At 56.5% G+C, this 15032-nt stretch overlaps 1 protein-coding gene across 1 annotated transcript; it reads right to left on the bottom strand.

Annotated features, from left to right (window-relative positions):
• Positions 1-1915: 1915 nt before the first annotated feature.
• STX4 (syntaxin 4) lies at positions 1916-10862 on the bottom strand. Its single transcript, XM_077820507.1, is given in 15 exon segments — positions 1916-3544; positions 3665-3802; positions 4092-4202; positions 4629-4715; positions 4717-4767; positions 4864-4940; positions 6378-6444; positions 6446-6488; positions 6562-6622; positions 6625-6642; positions 6781-6855; positions 7687-7786; positions 7962-8032; positions 8035-8071; positions 10818-10862. Coding segments are annotated over 14 exon segments (912 nt in total). The 5' UTR covers positions 10848-10862; the 3' UTR covers positions 1916-3544; positions 3665-3718.
• Between the last annotated feature and the right edge of the window lie 4170 nt (positions 10863-15032).

The following is a 15032-nucleotide window of genomic DNA, read 5'->3' as shown; positions in this document are numbered from 1 at the left end:
TAGGGCTCTGGGTTTCAGCAGAGCCAACCTTACTGGGTGCCCTGGTCAAGGTGATCCTGGGGTGCAAGGGCACAGAAGGGAGCTCACGGCCAGTGCGGGGGGTGGGGGGGAAGCATCAGGCCCAGGGCGATCCGTGAGGGAGGCAGCAAGGGCCAAGGGCACCAAAATACAGCTGTACGTTATTTTTATTATTGAGTCTGCAAAAAAGACCCTACATAAATAAATGACAATGATTCGGACGTGTATCCGTGCTCACTTATGTTTTTCCTACAATTAATTAACAATTATACACAAAAAAGGGGGGGGGGTCAGAGCGGCCCCCAGCAAACGTTGGTGTCGGCACTTTGAGGCCACCAAAAATGTGTGTTGTGAGAACCACTGCCCTAGACTCCTACCCTGAGCCAGCCGACTGCACATCCAGAAGGGACTGTTGTGAAAGGAGCCGCTCAGGGGGACTGGAGACGCATGGAGAAGCATCGCCCCCTCCTGGTGGACACTGTATTACAGCAGACACTTTAAGAATATAAGAACGACCCTACTGGGTCAGCCCAAAGGTCCATCTAGCCCAGGGTCCTGTCCTCCGACAGTGGCCAGTGCCAGGTGCCTCAGAGGGAATGAACAGAACAGGGAACCATCAGGTGATCCATCCCCCGTCGCCCATTCCCAGCTGCTGGCAAATAGAGACTAGGGACACCATCCCTGCCAATAGCCATGGGTGGACCTATTCTCCATGAATTTATCAGTTCTTTTTTGAACCCTATTATGGTCTTGGAGTTCACAACATCCTCCGGCAAGGAGTTCCACAGGTTGCTGTGCGTTGTGTGAAGAAATACTTCCTTTTGTTTTAAACCTGCTGCCTGTTAACATAAGAACTAGGGGTCACCAAATGAAATTATGAGAAGGAGTAAACAACACTTCCTTATCTACTTTCTCCACACCAGTCATGATTTTATAGACCTCAATCATATCTCCCCTTAGCCGTCTCTTTTCCAAGCTAAAACGGCCCAGTCTTATTAATCTCTCCTCCTACGGAAGTCGTTCCATACCCCTAATCCTTTTTGTTGCCTTTTTCCGAACCTTTTCCAATTCCAATGTCTCTTTTTTGAGATGGGGCAACCACAGCCGCACGCAGTATTCAAGATGTGTGCGTACCACTGATTTATACAGAGGCAAGATGATGTTTTCTGTCCTTGGGGCACCTTAGAGACTAACCAATTTATTTGAGCATAAGCTTTCGTGAGCTACAGCTCACTTCATCGGATGCATACTGTGGAAAATACAGAAGATGTTTTTATACACACAAACCACGAAAAAATGGGTGTTTATCACTACAAAAGGTTTTCTCTCCCCCCAACCCACTCTCCCGCTGGTAATAGCTTATCTAAAGTGATCACTCTCCTTACAATGTGTATGATAATCAAGGTGGGCCATTTCCAGCACAAATCCAGGTTTTCTCCCCACCCTCACAGTATGCATCCGATGAAGTGAGCTGTAGCTCACGAAAGTTTATGCTCAAATAAATTGGTTAGTCTCTAAGATGCCACAAGTCCTCCTTTACTTTTTGCGAATACAGACGAACACGGCTGCTACTCTGAAACCTGTCATTTTCTGTCCTATTATCGATCCCTTTCTTAATGATTCCCGGCATTCTCTTCGCTTGTTTGACTGCCGCTGCACGTCGAGTGGATGTTTCAGGTTACTTCAGTGACCCCGGAGTACTCACCAGGCACGGAGATGCTTCCACCTCTGGGGAGGGGCAGCTGGGGAATAGGCGCAGGGTGACGTCGCGCCAGGAGGGCTCGCCGGGCCCTGAGATGCAGCTGCTTCTGGGGCAGGGCAGCAGGGGAACAATCTCTGCACACCGTCAGGCACTTGCGCCGATCGCATGAGAATCAAACTTTTTGCCACCCACGGGACGTTTTTAACATGATTTATCATTTTTATTACAAAATACAAGTCAGGCCACGTTACATTCAGTCACCAAGGCAACAGGGAAAGGTCACTCCATATTGCAGCTGAGAGGTTAAGAATTAAAACAAAGACCTAGGGCAAGAACCCGGTCGTCCTGATCCTCTGCCTGGTTAATGGGGAGAGCTAAAATCTGGCTCATGCCTCAGTCAGTCAGACCCAGCTTGGCAGGGGGGCAAGGAGGTCAGAGACCCTTCTCCGGCTTGCCGTGGGGGGTTAGGTCAGTTGACACCCCCGCCCCATCTACAGGGATCAGGGGGTGGTGTATGAAGAGGTGGGTGGGCCAGGGAAGAGAGGGGGCAGCCAAGGCCTGGGGGTGAGGGCCCCCACTTGGTATGCCGCAGGCAGTGTCAAAGGCCGTGCTAAGGCTGGGGGCTGATGGAGACTGTGATGGAGGAGAGGAGCCAAGGAGAGCAATAGAGTAGGCACTGATGGGAGTGGGGGGAAAGCATGGGCAGGGGGGTGCAGGGCAAAGGTGCCAGGCAGTGGGCCATGTGGAATGGCGCCCCTCCTGCCAGTCAGCTGGGGGATGGAGAGGGTCAACAGACGGGAGCGGGTTTGAATGGGATCATGATTAAATACTGAGCCCCAGTGGGTTAAGGCACAAGAGACATGGGGAGGGTGGCCTCCCCTCAGAGCTGGGGATAGAACCCAGGAGTCCTGACTCGCTGGGGGGGACAGGATGCCCACCCCAGAAAAGCCACCATGCTGCATTGGCACTTACCTCACTGGCAGTGTGAAGAGATACCGGCCCCACCCTGCGCCATAGAGGGAACCTCCCGTTAAGGCAGTGATGGGGCACTGTGAGCAGGGGAGGTCGGAGGGCACACCCCACCCCCCTGGCAAACAGCAACCTATGGGCCTAGGATGCCCCAATACCCTCACTGGGGCATGGAGTCCCCCTCCCTAAGGAGGGGAGTTGGGGAGAGCAGCAGGTACACAGGAAGTGGGCACACCTGGAGAGGGGGGCGGGGCGTGGACCATACCACAGAGAGCAGGCCCGCCCGAGACAGGACGCTGACACCAGAGCGGAGGGGCCGGAGCACGAAAAGGAAGTTGGCGTTACCATAACGGGAAGTAGAGACTGAAAGCAAGAGGCAGGGCCCGCAGGAAGCCGATTTTCCCAAAACAGGAAGTAGGTACTGGCAGGAGGGGCGAAGAGACAAGAAGTGGGTTTGGCCGGGTAGAGGTGGGCTTAGAAGAAGTTGACTTGCTTAGTGTATGAAGTTAATGCTAGTGTGAGGGGCTTTGCCACACAAAGGGGCACTGCCCAAAACAGGAAGAGGCTCAAAGGGGAGGGACAGAGCCACAGGAAGGGACAAGGAGGACGAACCGTCAGACCAAAATGCCACAAATTCACAGACCTCGGAAAATCAGAGGCTCTTCAGGGTGGATCTCACCCCTACTCCGAAGGCAAGAGATACGAGGAGTCCATAGAAACCGTTCTGGACGGGAGGGGGCTGGCTTGTGCTTGAAGATCAGGATTTGAACCCAGCGTTCACTCCGGCCATCAGTGCATAAACCTCCCAGCAGGGGGCAGTGGTTCCGCTGGAAGACGGGGCCGCGCTCACGAATCCTGAAAGGCAGAGAATATAGCTGGGGTTAGAAACTCAATATGGGCCCACCCAGCCCCAGCATCCCCCCCATCTACAGCAGTGGTGTGTGCTGCGGGGTGATTACGCCCCATGGTACTTACCAGCAAGCCCCAGCCCCACAGCAAGGGGACAGGGGGCGGAAACCGGATGCAGGTCTAGCCGGTGGCGATGGCCACTCCAATGATAACCACAACGATGACCACGGTGACCAAGAGGCAGATGATGATCATGAACTTCTTCTACCAAGCCCCGCACAGAAGGGGAAAGTGTTAGCGGGCGGGGGACTGAACCCAGGACTCCTGGCTCCCCACCTTCTGCTACTTAACCCACTAGACCCCACTCCCCTCCCAGAGCTGGGGATAGGACCCAGAAGTCCTGACTCCCAATCAACAGTGAGGTGTACAGAAAGCGGGATGCGGGTCCTTTCTCCTCGAGCGGCGTTGGTTCTGATCCGATTGCTAAGCTGGGGGCCGGGGGGGTAAGACTGGTTTGCTCAGTGGGGTGGGAAGGGAACATCAGGGGACCCACCTTGCGGGCTTTCTGCTGGCTCTCCCTGGCAGAGTTGAGATGGACGTGTCCCTTGTGGACGTAGTTCTCCGAGTCCAGGATGTTCTTCTCAATCCGGTTGATCATCTCCCCCTACAGCCCAAGGGAGAAGGAGGTGGTTGCGATACCCTCAGCCGGTCCAGGATTCGGGGAACAGGGAACAAGGGTGAGAGACGGGGGACTATGAGGCGGGAGAGCTGAAACGGAGGGGAGATGGACAGGAAGCGGCCCTTCCCCACACAGGAAGTGGCCATTGGCAGTGGGGGGCGGGAATGGGCAGGGCACGGGCAGGGCACACAGGAAGTGGCCATTGGCAGTGGGGGGCGGGAATGGGCAGGGCACACAGGAAGCGGCCCTGCCTAAAACAGGAAGCGGCCCTGCCTAAAACAGGAAGCGGATATTGGCTAGAGCGGGCAAGTGAAAGTGGTGGCTGGCGGGAGAGGGCGGGCCCGTGGGAAGGAGCCAGCTGCCCAGAAGAGCAAAGCTGTGCCCCCGGGGGGGTTCTGGGCCCCCCCATACCTGCAGCTCCACCTCGATGGCGAGGTAGGTGAACATGTCATGCAGCTCCTGGATGCTGCGCTCCAGCTTGAGGATCTCGTCATGCCGGGGTCTCTATCTCGTTCAGCGCCTGCTTGGTCACACGCGTGTCCTTCATGATCTGGGAGGGGAGGGAGGGGGTCAATAGCCTGGCCTGGCCAGACCCTGCCCCCTATCATTCCCCCCCCACACACACACACCCGTCCCTGGCACTCACGTTAGAGACAAACACCTCCGTCTGGCCGCTCTCCAGCATCTGCTCCAGCTCTTCGTCCGACACCACGCCACCACCGGCTGCCGGGAGAGTAAGGACTGGGTCTGCTCCCTTCCTTACCACTGGACCCCACTCCCCCCTCACAGCAATGGATAGAACCCAGGAGTCCTGACTCCCAGCCTGCCACACCCATCCTAACCCACTAGACTTCACTGCCCTCCCAGAACCAGGGATCGAACCCAGGAGTCCCGACACGGGTCTAGTGATACAACCCTACCCGTAAGCCCAATATCGAGATATTTGGTCAAAATCGGTGCCCTTTCACCTTGGGACAGTACTGTAGTGCTCTTGTGCCATTGATAGAATGGATAAAGACACCGACGGCTTGTGATCTCCTTGTTCTTCTCCTTGTTAAGCTGCCCTTGGAAGCTCAGATCCTTGGAAGTTAAGCCCCAAACAAATTACACGTGGAAACGTGAGCGTATCTGGCGATCTTAGGTGCAAACGGAGCTGAAAAATCAGCCGGACACTTCCGAGATTTCCCCCAAACACACCCAGCCAGAAGAGGCACCATCCTCAGCTCTCAGCACGTTGAACTCCCACACGGCAGGGCCCGACGAACACGACCCCACCCCGAGCAGGGCGCAGCGTAGGGTCGTTGGGGTTTGAAAAAGGACGCTTGTTTGAAAAGATCGCGCTGAGCAAGGTCCTGGCCGGGTCAATGGCTGGATGGGAGACCTCTGTCAACAGACCCCACTCCCCTCCCAGGGCTGGGGAGAGAACCCAGGAGGTCCCGACTCCCAGCCTCCCTCCCCCACTTCCCCTGCTCTCACCCACCAGACCCCACTGCCCTCTAGAATCCGGGGATAGAACCCAGCAATCCTGGCTCCCAGCCCCCCTGCTCGAACCCTGGCCTCCCCAAGGTCATTGGAACAGGTTTATCGTCCACCGATTCCCCTGCATGGATTTGACCCATGAATTCCAGCCCGCAGCGCAGACCCCTGCTGCTCTAGCTCCAGGGTCACCTGCCTTAACAGGTAGCAGCTTTACAGCCTCTGTACACAGCTGAAGGGGGAATGCCATTGGCTAGTAGCAGTGGCTGGTTGTTATCCTCACTGCAGACCTAAAGGAGGTGCTCATTAGCAACAGGCAATTAGCCCATATGGATGAGCCACTAAAGGGGCACGTTCACTCGACAGGTTACATCCCAGGGGCCCTCCCTAGGGACTGGGGGCAGGACCGTCTGGCCAATGTAGAATCCCAGTCGGGGATCTGCTCCATCAGAGGGGCAGGACCCATGGCTCTGCACTGTCAGAAGGGCAGGACCCGTGACCAATCCAGAACCCCAGCCAAGGACAAGGACCATCAAAGGGGCAGGACCCCTTGGCCAACCCAGAGTCCAGGTTGATGTTCTGGACTGACGGTGAGGCGTGATCCACGGCTCTAGACATCATAGGGGCAGGATCCGGGGGGGATGGAGGGAAAGGCCCCAGGCTAGGCCAGAGGCCGGCACTTACTGATCTGCAGCTGGCGGTGGATTCGCTCCACGTTGCGGTCCCGGTACTGTGACTGGATGGTGTTGCAACTTGTTGATCAGCTCCAGGAACTGCTGGGACAGGATGCCAGTGCTGGGAACGGGGAGGGGGGGGTTAATCGCAGCTCCTGGGCCCAGACCCCGGCCCCCACCAGCACCCTCTTCACAGACCCCTCACCTGGGTTCTCTTCATCCGGTTGTTGATGGCATTTCTGTTCTCGTCCTCTCGCCCTTCTTGGGCTCAATGGCTGGAGAGAGACTGGAGTTGATGGAGAGAACCAGGAATCGGGTTTCCAGCCCTGCCCCCACCCCACCTCCACCCCCCTCCCAGAGCTGGGGACAGAACCCAGGAGTCCGGGCTCCCAGCCCCCCAATTTCAGACTCACTTTTCAGGCGGCGCCGAATGTCTTTGGCCAGGTCCTTGATCTCCTCACGCAGTCTCTGCAGATCTCGCTTCATGTCTGAGGCAGATTAGGGGGTGGTGTCAGATGTCAAGCCGAGCCCCCCACCCTCCCAGGGACAATCCCAACCCCAGACCTTTAAGGGGTCCCAAAGATAAGCCTAGATCCATCCACTCCTGTGGGGAAGGTCAAGAGCCCCCCTCCCCAGGACTGATCTAGGCAAAGCCCTCCACTCCCCAATACTACCCAAAGAGCCCCTCTTCGCCTGCCCCACATATTCCACCCCCGACCGCCCCACATATTCCACCCACCAAAACTGCTCGCCGCACACCACCCACACGCCAACTATACCTTTCCAGACCTTCCCTTACATTGCCTTATGTTCCCACCCCAGATTCCCCATGCCTGCAGATCGCCCCATAAGCCTGGTCACATGCCCCTCCACATCTCCCTTTGTGTTCCCCTCTTACAAATTTCCCCAAACCCCCTTTCCATCCTCCCCAACCCACCCTTCTAGTTCCCCTCATCCCCCTGCCTCTGCCCCCTCCACTCTCCCAGACCCCCACAATACCCCACCTCACCTCCAGCTTCCTAACCCTACCCACACTTCCTCCTGAAAGCCCTCCCTTCCCAACACTACCCCATACTCCTCCCTGGCACCCCTCCAGCCTCCATACACATAAACCCCCTGCCCCAACCCAGACCACCCACACCCTGCAGGGGACCCACAAACCATGCCCCTCCCCCCCACAACCCAACCCTGCCATGGGGACCAGAATTTGGCACAGGCCATGCATGATGCCACGTTACAAGCCACATGGGGACAGGGGGGCATTGTGCCAGTGCTGGAAGGATTCCTGCCCCCCAGCCCTGCACCCCCCCCAAGCTTACTGTCCTCCGGCAGCGGGGTGGCCAGAATCGTAGTCTGATGCTTTTCCAGATCCTTCACCTTCCCCTCCAGGGTCTTCAGCGCCTCGCGGATCCCCTGGGCCTGCGGAAGCAGAAAACAGACAGAGATGAGACCACCCTGCAACCCGGAGCAGGCAGTCCCCAGCCCTGGGGCTGGATCAGAGCCAGCGCCCCCTAGAGGGGAAAGACCCCGTGTCCCGTTCCCCACCACTCTGGGACTAGAGTTGGCGCCCTCTGGAGGGCAGAGGCTGTGTTACCGTCTGGAAAAAGTCGTCCAGTGGCTCCCCTTCCTCCTGGAACTTGGCCGATCCTGGCTTCACGACCAGGACATCCGCTCGGCCCCCTCATCGTCTGAGCTCCCATCATCCTGCGGGGAGGGGGAGGTCAGGCACCGGACATGGAGCCCCGCTCTGCAGCCAGCTCCACGCTTCACACCTTCACCATCCCCCTCTGCTCCCCCCTCCCCGCCCAGGCTGCTCCCCCGCCCCCTATCTCCTTCTTCCTGCCCCAGCCCCATCCACGCCCCACCCCGACCCCTGCCCTTCCACCCTCCCCCCCAACCTGATGCCCAACACTTTCCACCCCTCCACCCACTATACGTGCCCCACTCCAGTCCCCGCCACCCACTCTGCCCCTCTTCCCTGGGCATGCTTCGGCCCTGATCTCCCGGCCCCATATCTGTGCCCTTTCCCCAACCTTCTTTCTGGTCCCCCCATTCCCTCGCCCCCCACACCAATCCTCATGCCATCAATTCATTGGCTCCAGGTACTTGTCCTGGCCCCACTGAGCCCAGCCTGGCACCATCCCCCACCCCACCTCCATCTAACCCCAGCTACGCTAAATCCATTAACGCAGCAGCTGGGGAGCTCAGTAAGGAGTGCTCTCCCATTGCAATCGGCGCTAGCTCAGTAAGGAGTGCTCTCCCATTGCAATCGGCGCTGGCTCCCCAGCTCTGCCGCAGATGCTCTGTGCGATTGGACAAACGACTGCATCTCTGGGCCTCAGTTTCCCCATGTGTAAAATGGGGAGAATGATCCTGCCTTTGTCTGCTCGGACCATGAGCTTTTCAGGGTGGGGACTACCTGGTGGGTAGAAAGTTGGCTAGATTGTCGGGCTCAACGGGTAGTGATCAATGGCTCCATATCTAGTTGGTAGCCGGTGTCAAGTGGAGTGCCCCAGGGGTCGGTCCTGGGGCCGGTTTTGTTCAATATCTTCATAAATGATCTGGAGAATGGTGTGGATTGAACCCTCAGCAAATTTGCGGATGATACTAAACTGGGAGGAGTGGTAGATACGCTGGAGGGCAGGGATAGGATACAGAGGGACCTAGACAAATTGGAGGATTGGGCCAAAAGAAATCTGATGAGGTTCAATAAGGATAAGTGCAGGGTCCTGCACTTAGGACGGAAGAACCCAATGCACAGCTAGAGACTAGGGACCGAATGGCTCGGCAGCAGTTCAGCGGAAAAGGACCTAAGGGTGACAGTGGACGAGATGCTGGATATGAGTCAACAGTGTGCCCTTGTTGCCAAGAAGGCCAATGGCATTTTGGGATGTATAAGTAGGGGCATAGCGAGCAGATCGAGGGACGTGATCGTCCCCCTCTATTTGACATTGGTGAGGCCTCATCTGGAGTACTGTGTCCAGTTTTGGGCCCCACACTACAAGAAGGATGTGGATAAATTGGAAAGAGTCCAGCGAAGGGCAACAAAAATCATTAGGGGTCTGGAACACATGACTTATGAGGAGAGGCTGAGGGAACTGGGATTGTTTAGTCTGCAGAAGAGAAGAATGATGGGGGATTTGATAGCTGCTTTCAACTACCTGAGAGGTGGTTCCAGAGAGGATGGTTCTAGACTATTCTCAGTGGTAGAAGAGGACAGGACAAGGAGTAATGGTCTCAAGTTGCAGTGGGGGAGATTTAGGTTGGATATTAGGAAAAACTTTTTCACTAGGAGGGTGGTGAAACACTGGAATGCATTACCTAGGGAGGTGGTGGAATCTCCTTCCTTAGAAGTTTTTAAGGTCAGGCTTGACAAAGCCCTGGCTGGGATGATTTAGTTGGGGATGGGTCCTGCTTTTGAGCAGGGGGTTGGACTAGATGACGTCCTGGGGTCCCTTCCAACCCTGATATTCTATGATTCTATGATTCTCCCCATGTCTACGCAGCGCCTGGTGCGATGGAGGCCCTGATTTCAGTTGGAGGAGAGGGGGGTCTGTGCAGCGCCCGGCGCCACAGGGCATCTCCAAGGCTTTGTGGGGCCTGGGGCGGGAGCTCCACCTGGACACTGACCCCATGGAGAGACATTAACCCTTCACCTGCTGCATGTCAGGGGGGTCACATCTCTCCCAAAGACAGGCAGCGCAGAAGGGGAGATGAGGCTGGGGAAAGAGCGAAGGTGGGAGGGACCTCCCTGGGCACAACAGCCCAGGGGGGAGGGAATCAGAGGGGGGAGAACAGCCATGGGGGAGGGGACAGGAGAGGGGAACAGCCTGGAGGGAAGGGGGGGAAGAGCCGGGGGGTGAATGGGGGGGAGCAGTGGGGGGAACATCCCAGGGAGGAGGGAGCCAGAGAGGGGAACAGCCTGGGGGAGGGGGGGGAAGAGCCGGGGGGTGAATGGGGGGGAGCAGTGGGGGGAACATCCCAGGGAGGAGGGAGCCAGAGAGGGGAACAGCCTGGGGGAGGGGGGGAAGAGCCTGGGGGTGAATGGGGGGGAGCAGTGGGGGGAACATCCCAGGGGGGAGGGAGCCAGAGAGGGGAACAGCCTGGGGGAGGGGGGAAGAGCCTGGGGGTGAATGGGAGGGAGCAGGGGGGAGGGGGCTCACGGGGGGCGGGGGGAACAGCCCAGGGGACAGCGGGGGGAGGGAGTTCCCTAGGGGGAACAGCCCAGGGGGGGAGGGAGCCAGAGAGGGGAACAGCCTGGGGGGGGGAGGGGGGGAGAAGAGCCCGAGGGTGAATGGGGGGAGCAAAGGGGGGAGCGACGCCTGGGGGGGGAACAGCCCGGGGGAGAGTGGGAGGAGCAGAGGGGGGAGGGGGCTCTCTGGGGGGGAACAGCCCCGGAGGGAGGGGATTCCCTGTAGGGAACAGCCACGGGAGTGGGGGGGGCTCTCACCTCTCTGAGTTCCTGCGTTCGATCCCTCATGGTCTCTCCCAGCCGTAGGGGCCCCCCCCCCACCCCTTCAGCCCGCCCGATATGGAACTCTCCCGCCTCGCTCTGCCCATGCGCAGGGCGCCCCCAGCGAGCGCCACCGGAAGAGTAGGAACCCCACGCCGGAAGTAACTCCGCCCCGAGAGGAAGTTGCCCCGAAGCGTGTCTGGCCCCGGCAATGCAGGAGCCGCGGGAGGGCCGGAAGTCGATGACCCCAAGGAGGCAAGGGCCGCGACCGGAAGTGGGGTCGCCCCGACAGGATATCGCCCCATGCCCAGGAGTCTCCGTCTCGGAAGTTGCTCTGCCCTGACCGGAAGTTGCCCTCCCGGCGCAGAAACACGTCACCCCGCCCTTAGCTCTTTTGGCTCGGGTGCGCGCCCGAAGGACACCATAAAGATACTGGGGTGGACAGACAGTCGCTTGTTCTCTGGTCCTCCCAGATCCCTGTGTCCGCAGCTCTGCGCGCCCAGCCAGCTGCTGATCTGGCCCCAAGAACGGTAGCGGGCCACCCCACCGCCTCGGGACACGCACAGCCCCAGAGAGACCAACCATAGAGTTGACCAAGTCAAGAGAGACCAGAGAGTCACCTTGTCAAGTGCAGGGCGGGGAACGGGCGCGGGAAGAATGGGATACGGGGCCTTTCGTAGAATCATAGAAAATCAGGGTTGGAAGGGGCCTCAGGAGGTCATCTAGTCCAACCCCCTGCTCAAAGCAGGACCCACCCCAACTCAATCGTCCCAGCCAGGGCTTTGTCAAGATCGGCCTCAAAAACCTCCAAGGAAGGAGATTCCACCACCTCCCTAGGGAGCCCATTCCAGTGCTTCACCACCCTCCTAATATCCAACCTAAACCTCCCCCACGGCAACTTGAGACTGTTACTCCTTGTTCTGTCATGTGCTACCACTGAGAACAGTCTAGATCCATCCTCTTGGGAACCCCCTTTCAGGGAGTTGAAAGCTGCTATCAAACCCCCCCTCATTCTTCATTTCTGCAGACTAAATAAGCCCAGTTCCCTCAGCCTCTCCTCATAAGTCATGTGTTCCAGGCCCCTAATCATTTTTGTTGCCCTCCGCTGGACGTTGTCCAATTTTTCCACATCCTTCTTGTAGTGTGGGGCCCGAAAGTGGACACAGTACTCCAGAGGAGGCCTCACCAATGCTGAATAGAGAGGAATGATCACGTCCCTCAGTCTGCTGGCAATGCCCCTACATATACATCCCAAAATGCCGTTAGCCTTCTTGGCAACAAGGGCACACTGTTGACTTATATCTAGATTCTCGTCCACTGTAACCCCTAAGTCCTTTTCTGTAGAACTGCTGCCAAGCCATTCGGTCCCTAGTCTGTAGCGGTGCATGGGATTCTTCCATCCTAAGTGCAGGACTCTGCACTTGTCCTTGTTGAACCTCATCAGATTTCTTATGGCCCAATCCTCTAATTTGTCTAGGGCCCTCTGTATCCTATCCCTACCCTCCAGTGTATCTACCTCTCCTCCCAGTTTAGTGTCATCTGCAAACTTGCTGAGGGTTCAATCCACATCATCCTCCAGATCATTAATGAAGATATTGAACAAAACCAGCCCCAGGACCAACCCTTGGGGCACTCCGCTTGATACCGGCCATCAACTAGACATGGAGTCATTGATCACTACCCGTTGAGCCCGATGATCTAGCCAGCTTTCTATCCACCTTATAGTCTATTCATCCAGCCCATACTTCTTGAACTTGTTGGCAAGAATACTGAGGGAGATGGTATCAAAAGCTTTGCTAAAGTCAAGGAATAACACATCCATTGTTTTCCCCTCATCCGTCAAAGTGGCCCATACACTGAAAGTGGACAAATACAGAGACAATTAGCATGGCCCCCGACCAAGGATGACACACTAATTGTGAAGTGGCCTAGTGGGGAGCGCACTAGACTTAGACTCAGGAAACCTGGGTTCTTTTCCCAGCTCTACCACTGGCCTTCTGCGTTATCTTGGGCAAGTCACTTCCTCTCCCTGTGCCTCAGTTTCCCCTTCGGTAAAGTGGAGATAAAGACACTGATCTCCTAGAGTGAGACAATGTGGGGCTGGTCTGGGAAAACCCACCTATCAATATTGCACATACCTAATGAGTTGATGCACATTATTAGGTGTCTTAGGGTAGCATTTAATAGAGACTCAGTGATTTTCCAAGGGTCACATGGGGAGTCAGTGGCAGAGCTGGGGATAAAACCCAGGAGTCCTGACTCAAAGTCCAGGGCATTAATTACAGGATCTATGATGCCTCCCTGACGGCAGCTGGCTGGAGGATCGTCCTGAATCCATGCCAAGTGCCAAATCCATAAGCCTGACTTCCCCTTTGACACTGGCAGGTAAATCCCAGGGTACTGCTTTCGGCAGCAAGACACTGGCTGCTGCTTTTCTCTTCTCTGTGACTGAACGCCCATGCTGCTTGCTCGGCACTTTCCCTGCCTGTCTCTCTGCACAATGAGTCAGGGCTGGAAATCATCCTGGTGGGAACCAGAATGAATTAATTCATCCCACCAAGGCCAAGCAGCAAAGCCAAGGGGACAGAGCAAGGGACAGTCCTCAGTCCCAACCTGCAGACCCTGGGCTCCTCCTGCCCCACGCTCAGCGGGTGCCTTTCCATCCTGCCCTGCAGCCCCCTGCTATCCCAGCCCTGGGTTCCTTCACCTCAGCACTGCTGGTGCCCCTAAATCCTGACCCACAGACCCCTTCTTTCCCAGCCCTGCGGTCTTATACACACACAGCACTGTCAAAGCCCCTCAGCCCCAAACCACAGGCCCCAACTAAACCTGGCTGCAAACCCACCGTGGTCATTTCTGACTCCCCGCAAAATCATCGGTTTAACCCCACTTCCTAAGGATGAATGCCAAGTGAGTCAGCCCTAATTTGGCTCCTCCCCTTCTGAGCCCCAGCCCTCTTCCATGCTGACTCACCCCTTACATTCATGGCCATAAACTAGCTGTCTTGATTACCTGACACACTCCAGCATGACTCACATGCCATAGCTACTGCTTCCAGTAAAAAAGGACTGTAGAGAAAAACCACCAGATAAAGTCATCCATTTATTCATTCTTATCTATTAGGTGCACTAAGGTGGTACACACTGACCTTGTGGGAGATCAGGGTCCCTGTGGTGAAAGAAAAAGTGAAAGAAAGAGCCTGCCCTCAAGACTTCCCCATCTTGGGCCATGTCTACACGAGAACTTAGATCAGCCAAACTGTTGTCGCTCAGGGCTGTGAAAAAAACACCCCCACGGAGTAGCATATTTGGCCGGCATAAGCACTTGTGTACAAAACGGTATGGCGATGGGACACGCCCTCCTGCCAGCATAACCACCGCCCCTCGTTGAGCTGGTTTTATTACATCGAAAGGAGCGCGCTCTCCGGTCGGCATGAAGCGGCTACACGAGAGATCTTACAGCGGCGCAGGTGTATCAGAACAGCTATGTTGCGGAAAGCTTGTAAGTGTAGCATGGCTTCGTATATTATCACAAACAGCATGCATATCTTTCCACAAGGGCACCGATCCATCCTTTCAAGTCCTAGTCATCCATCCATCCATCAGCCCATCATTCTGTCCAGCCATCCATCTTGATAAGCTGTAGACATCCATCCTCCCATCATCCCGGCTATACCCATCCCTCCTTCCACCCATCCCAACTACACCCATCCCCCCTTCCACCCATCCCGGCAAAACCCATCCTTCCTTCTACCCAACCCAGCTACACCCATCCCTCCTTCCACACCTCCCGGCTATACCCATCCCTCCTTCCACCCATCCCTGCTATAGCCATCCTTTCTTCCACGCACTACAGCTATACCCATCCCTCCTTCCACCCATCCCGGCTATACCCATCCCTCCTTCCACCTATCCCATCTATACCCATCCCTCCTTCTACCCATCCCAGCTCTACCCATCCCTCCTTCCGCCCATCCCAGTGATATCCATCCCTCCTTCTACCCATCCCTGCTATACCCATCTGTCTTTTTTCCCATCCCGGCTATACCCATCCCTCCTTCCACTCATCCCACCTATATCCATCCCTCCTGCCACCCATCCCAGCTATATCCGTCCCTCCTTCCATCCATCCCAGCTATAGCCATCCCTCCTTCTACCCATCCTGGCTGTAGCCATCCTTCCTTCCATCCAAGGTCTAGACATTGAGCCATCT

The sequence above is a fragment of the Eretmochelys imbricata genome, chromosome 6 (genome assembly GCF_965152235.1).
Source record: "Eretmochelys imbricata isolate rEreImb1 chromosome 6, rEreImb1.hap1, whole genome shotgun sequence".
Classification (NCBI taxonomy): domain Eukaryota; kingdom Metazoa; phylum Chordata; order Testudines; family Cheloniidae; genus Eretmochelys; species Eretmochelys imbricata.
The sequence above is the reverse complement of the archived record's forward strand: the minus strand, read 5'-3'. Positions and strand labels throughout refer to the sequence as shown.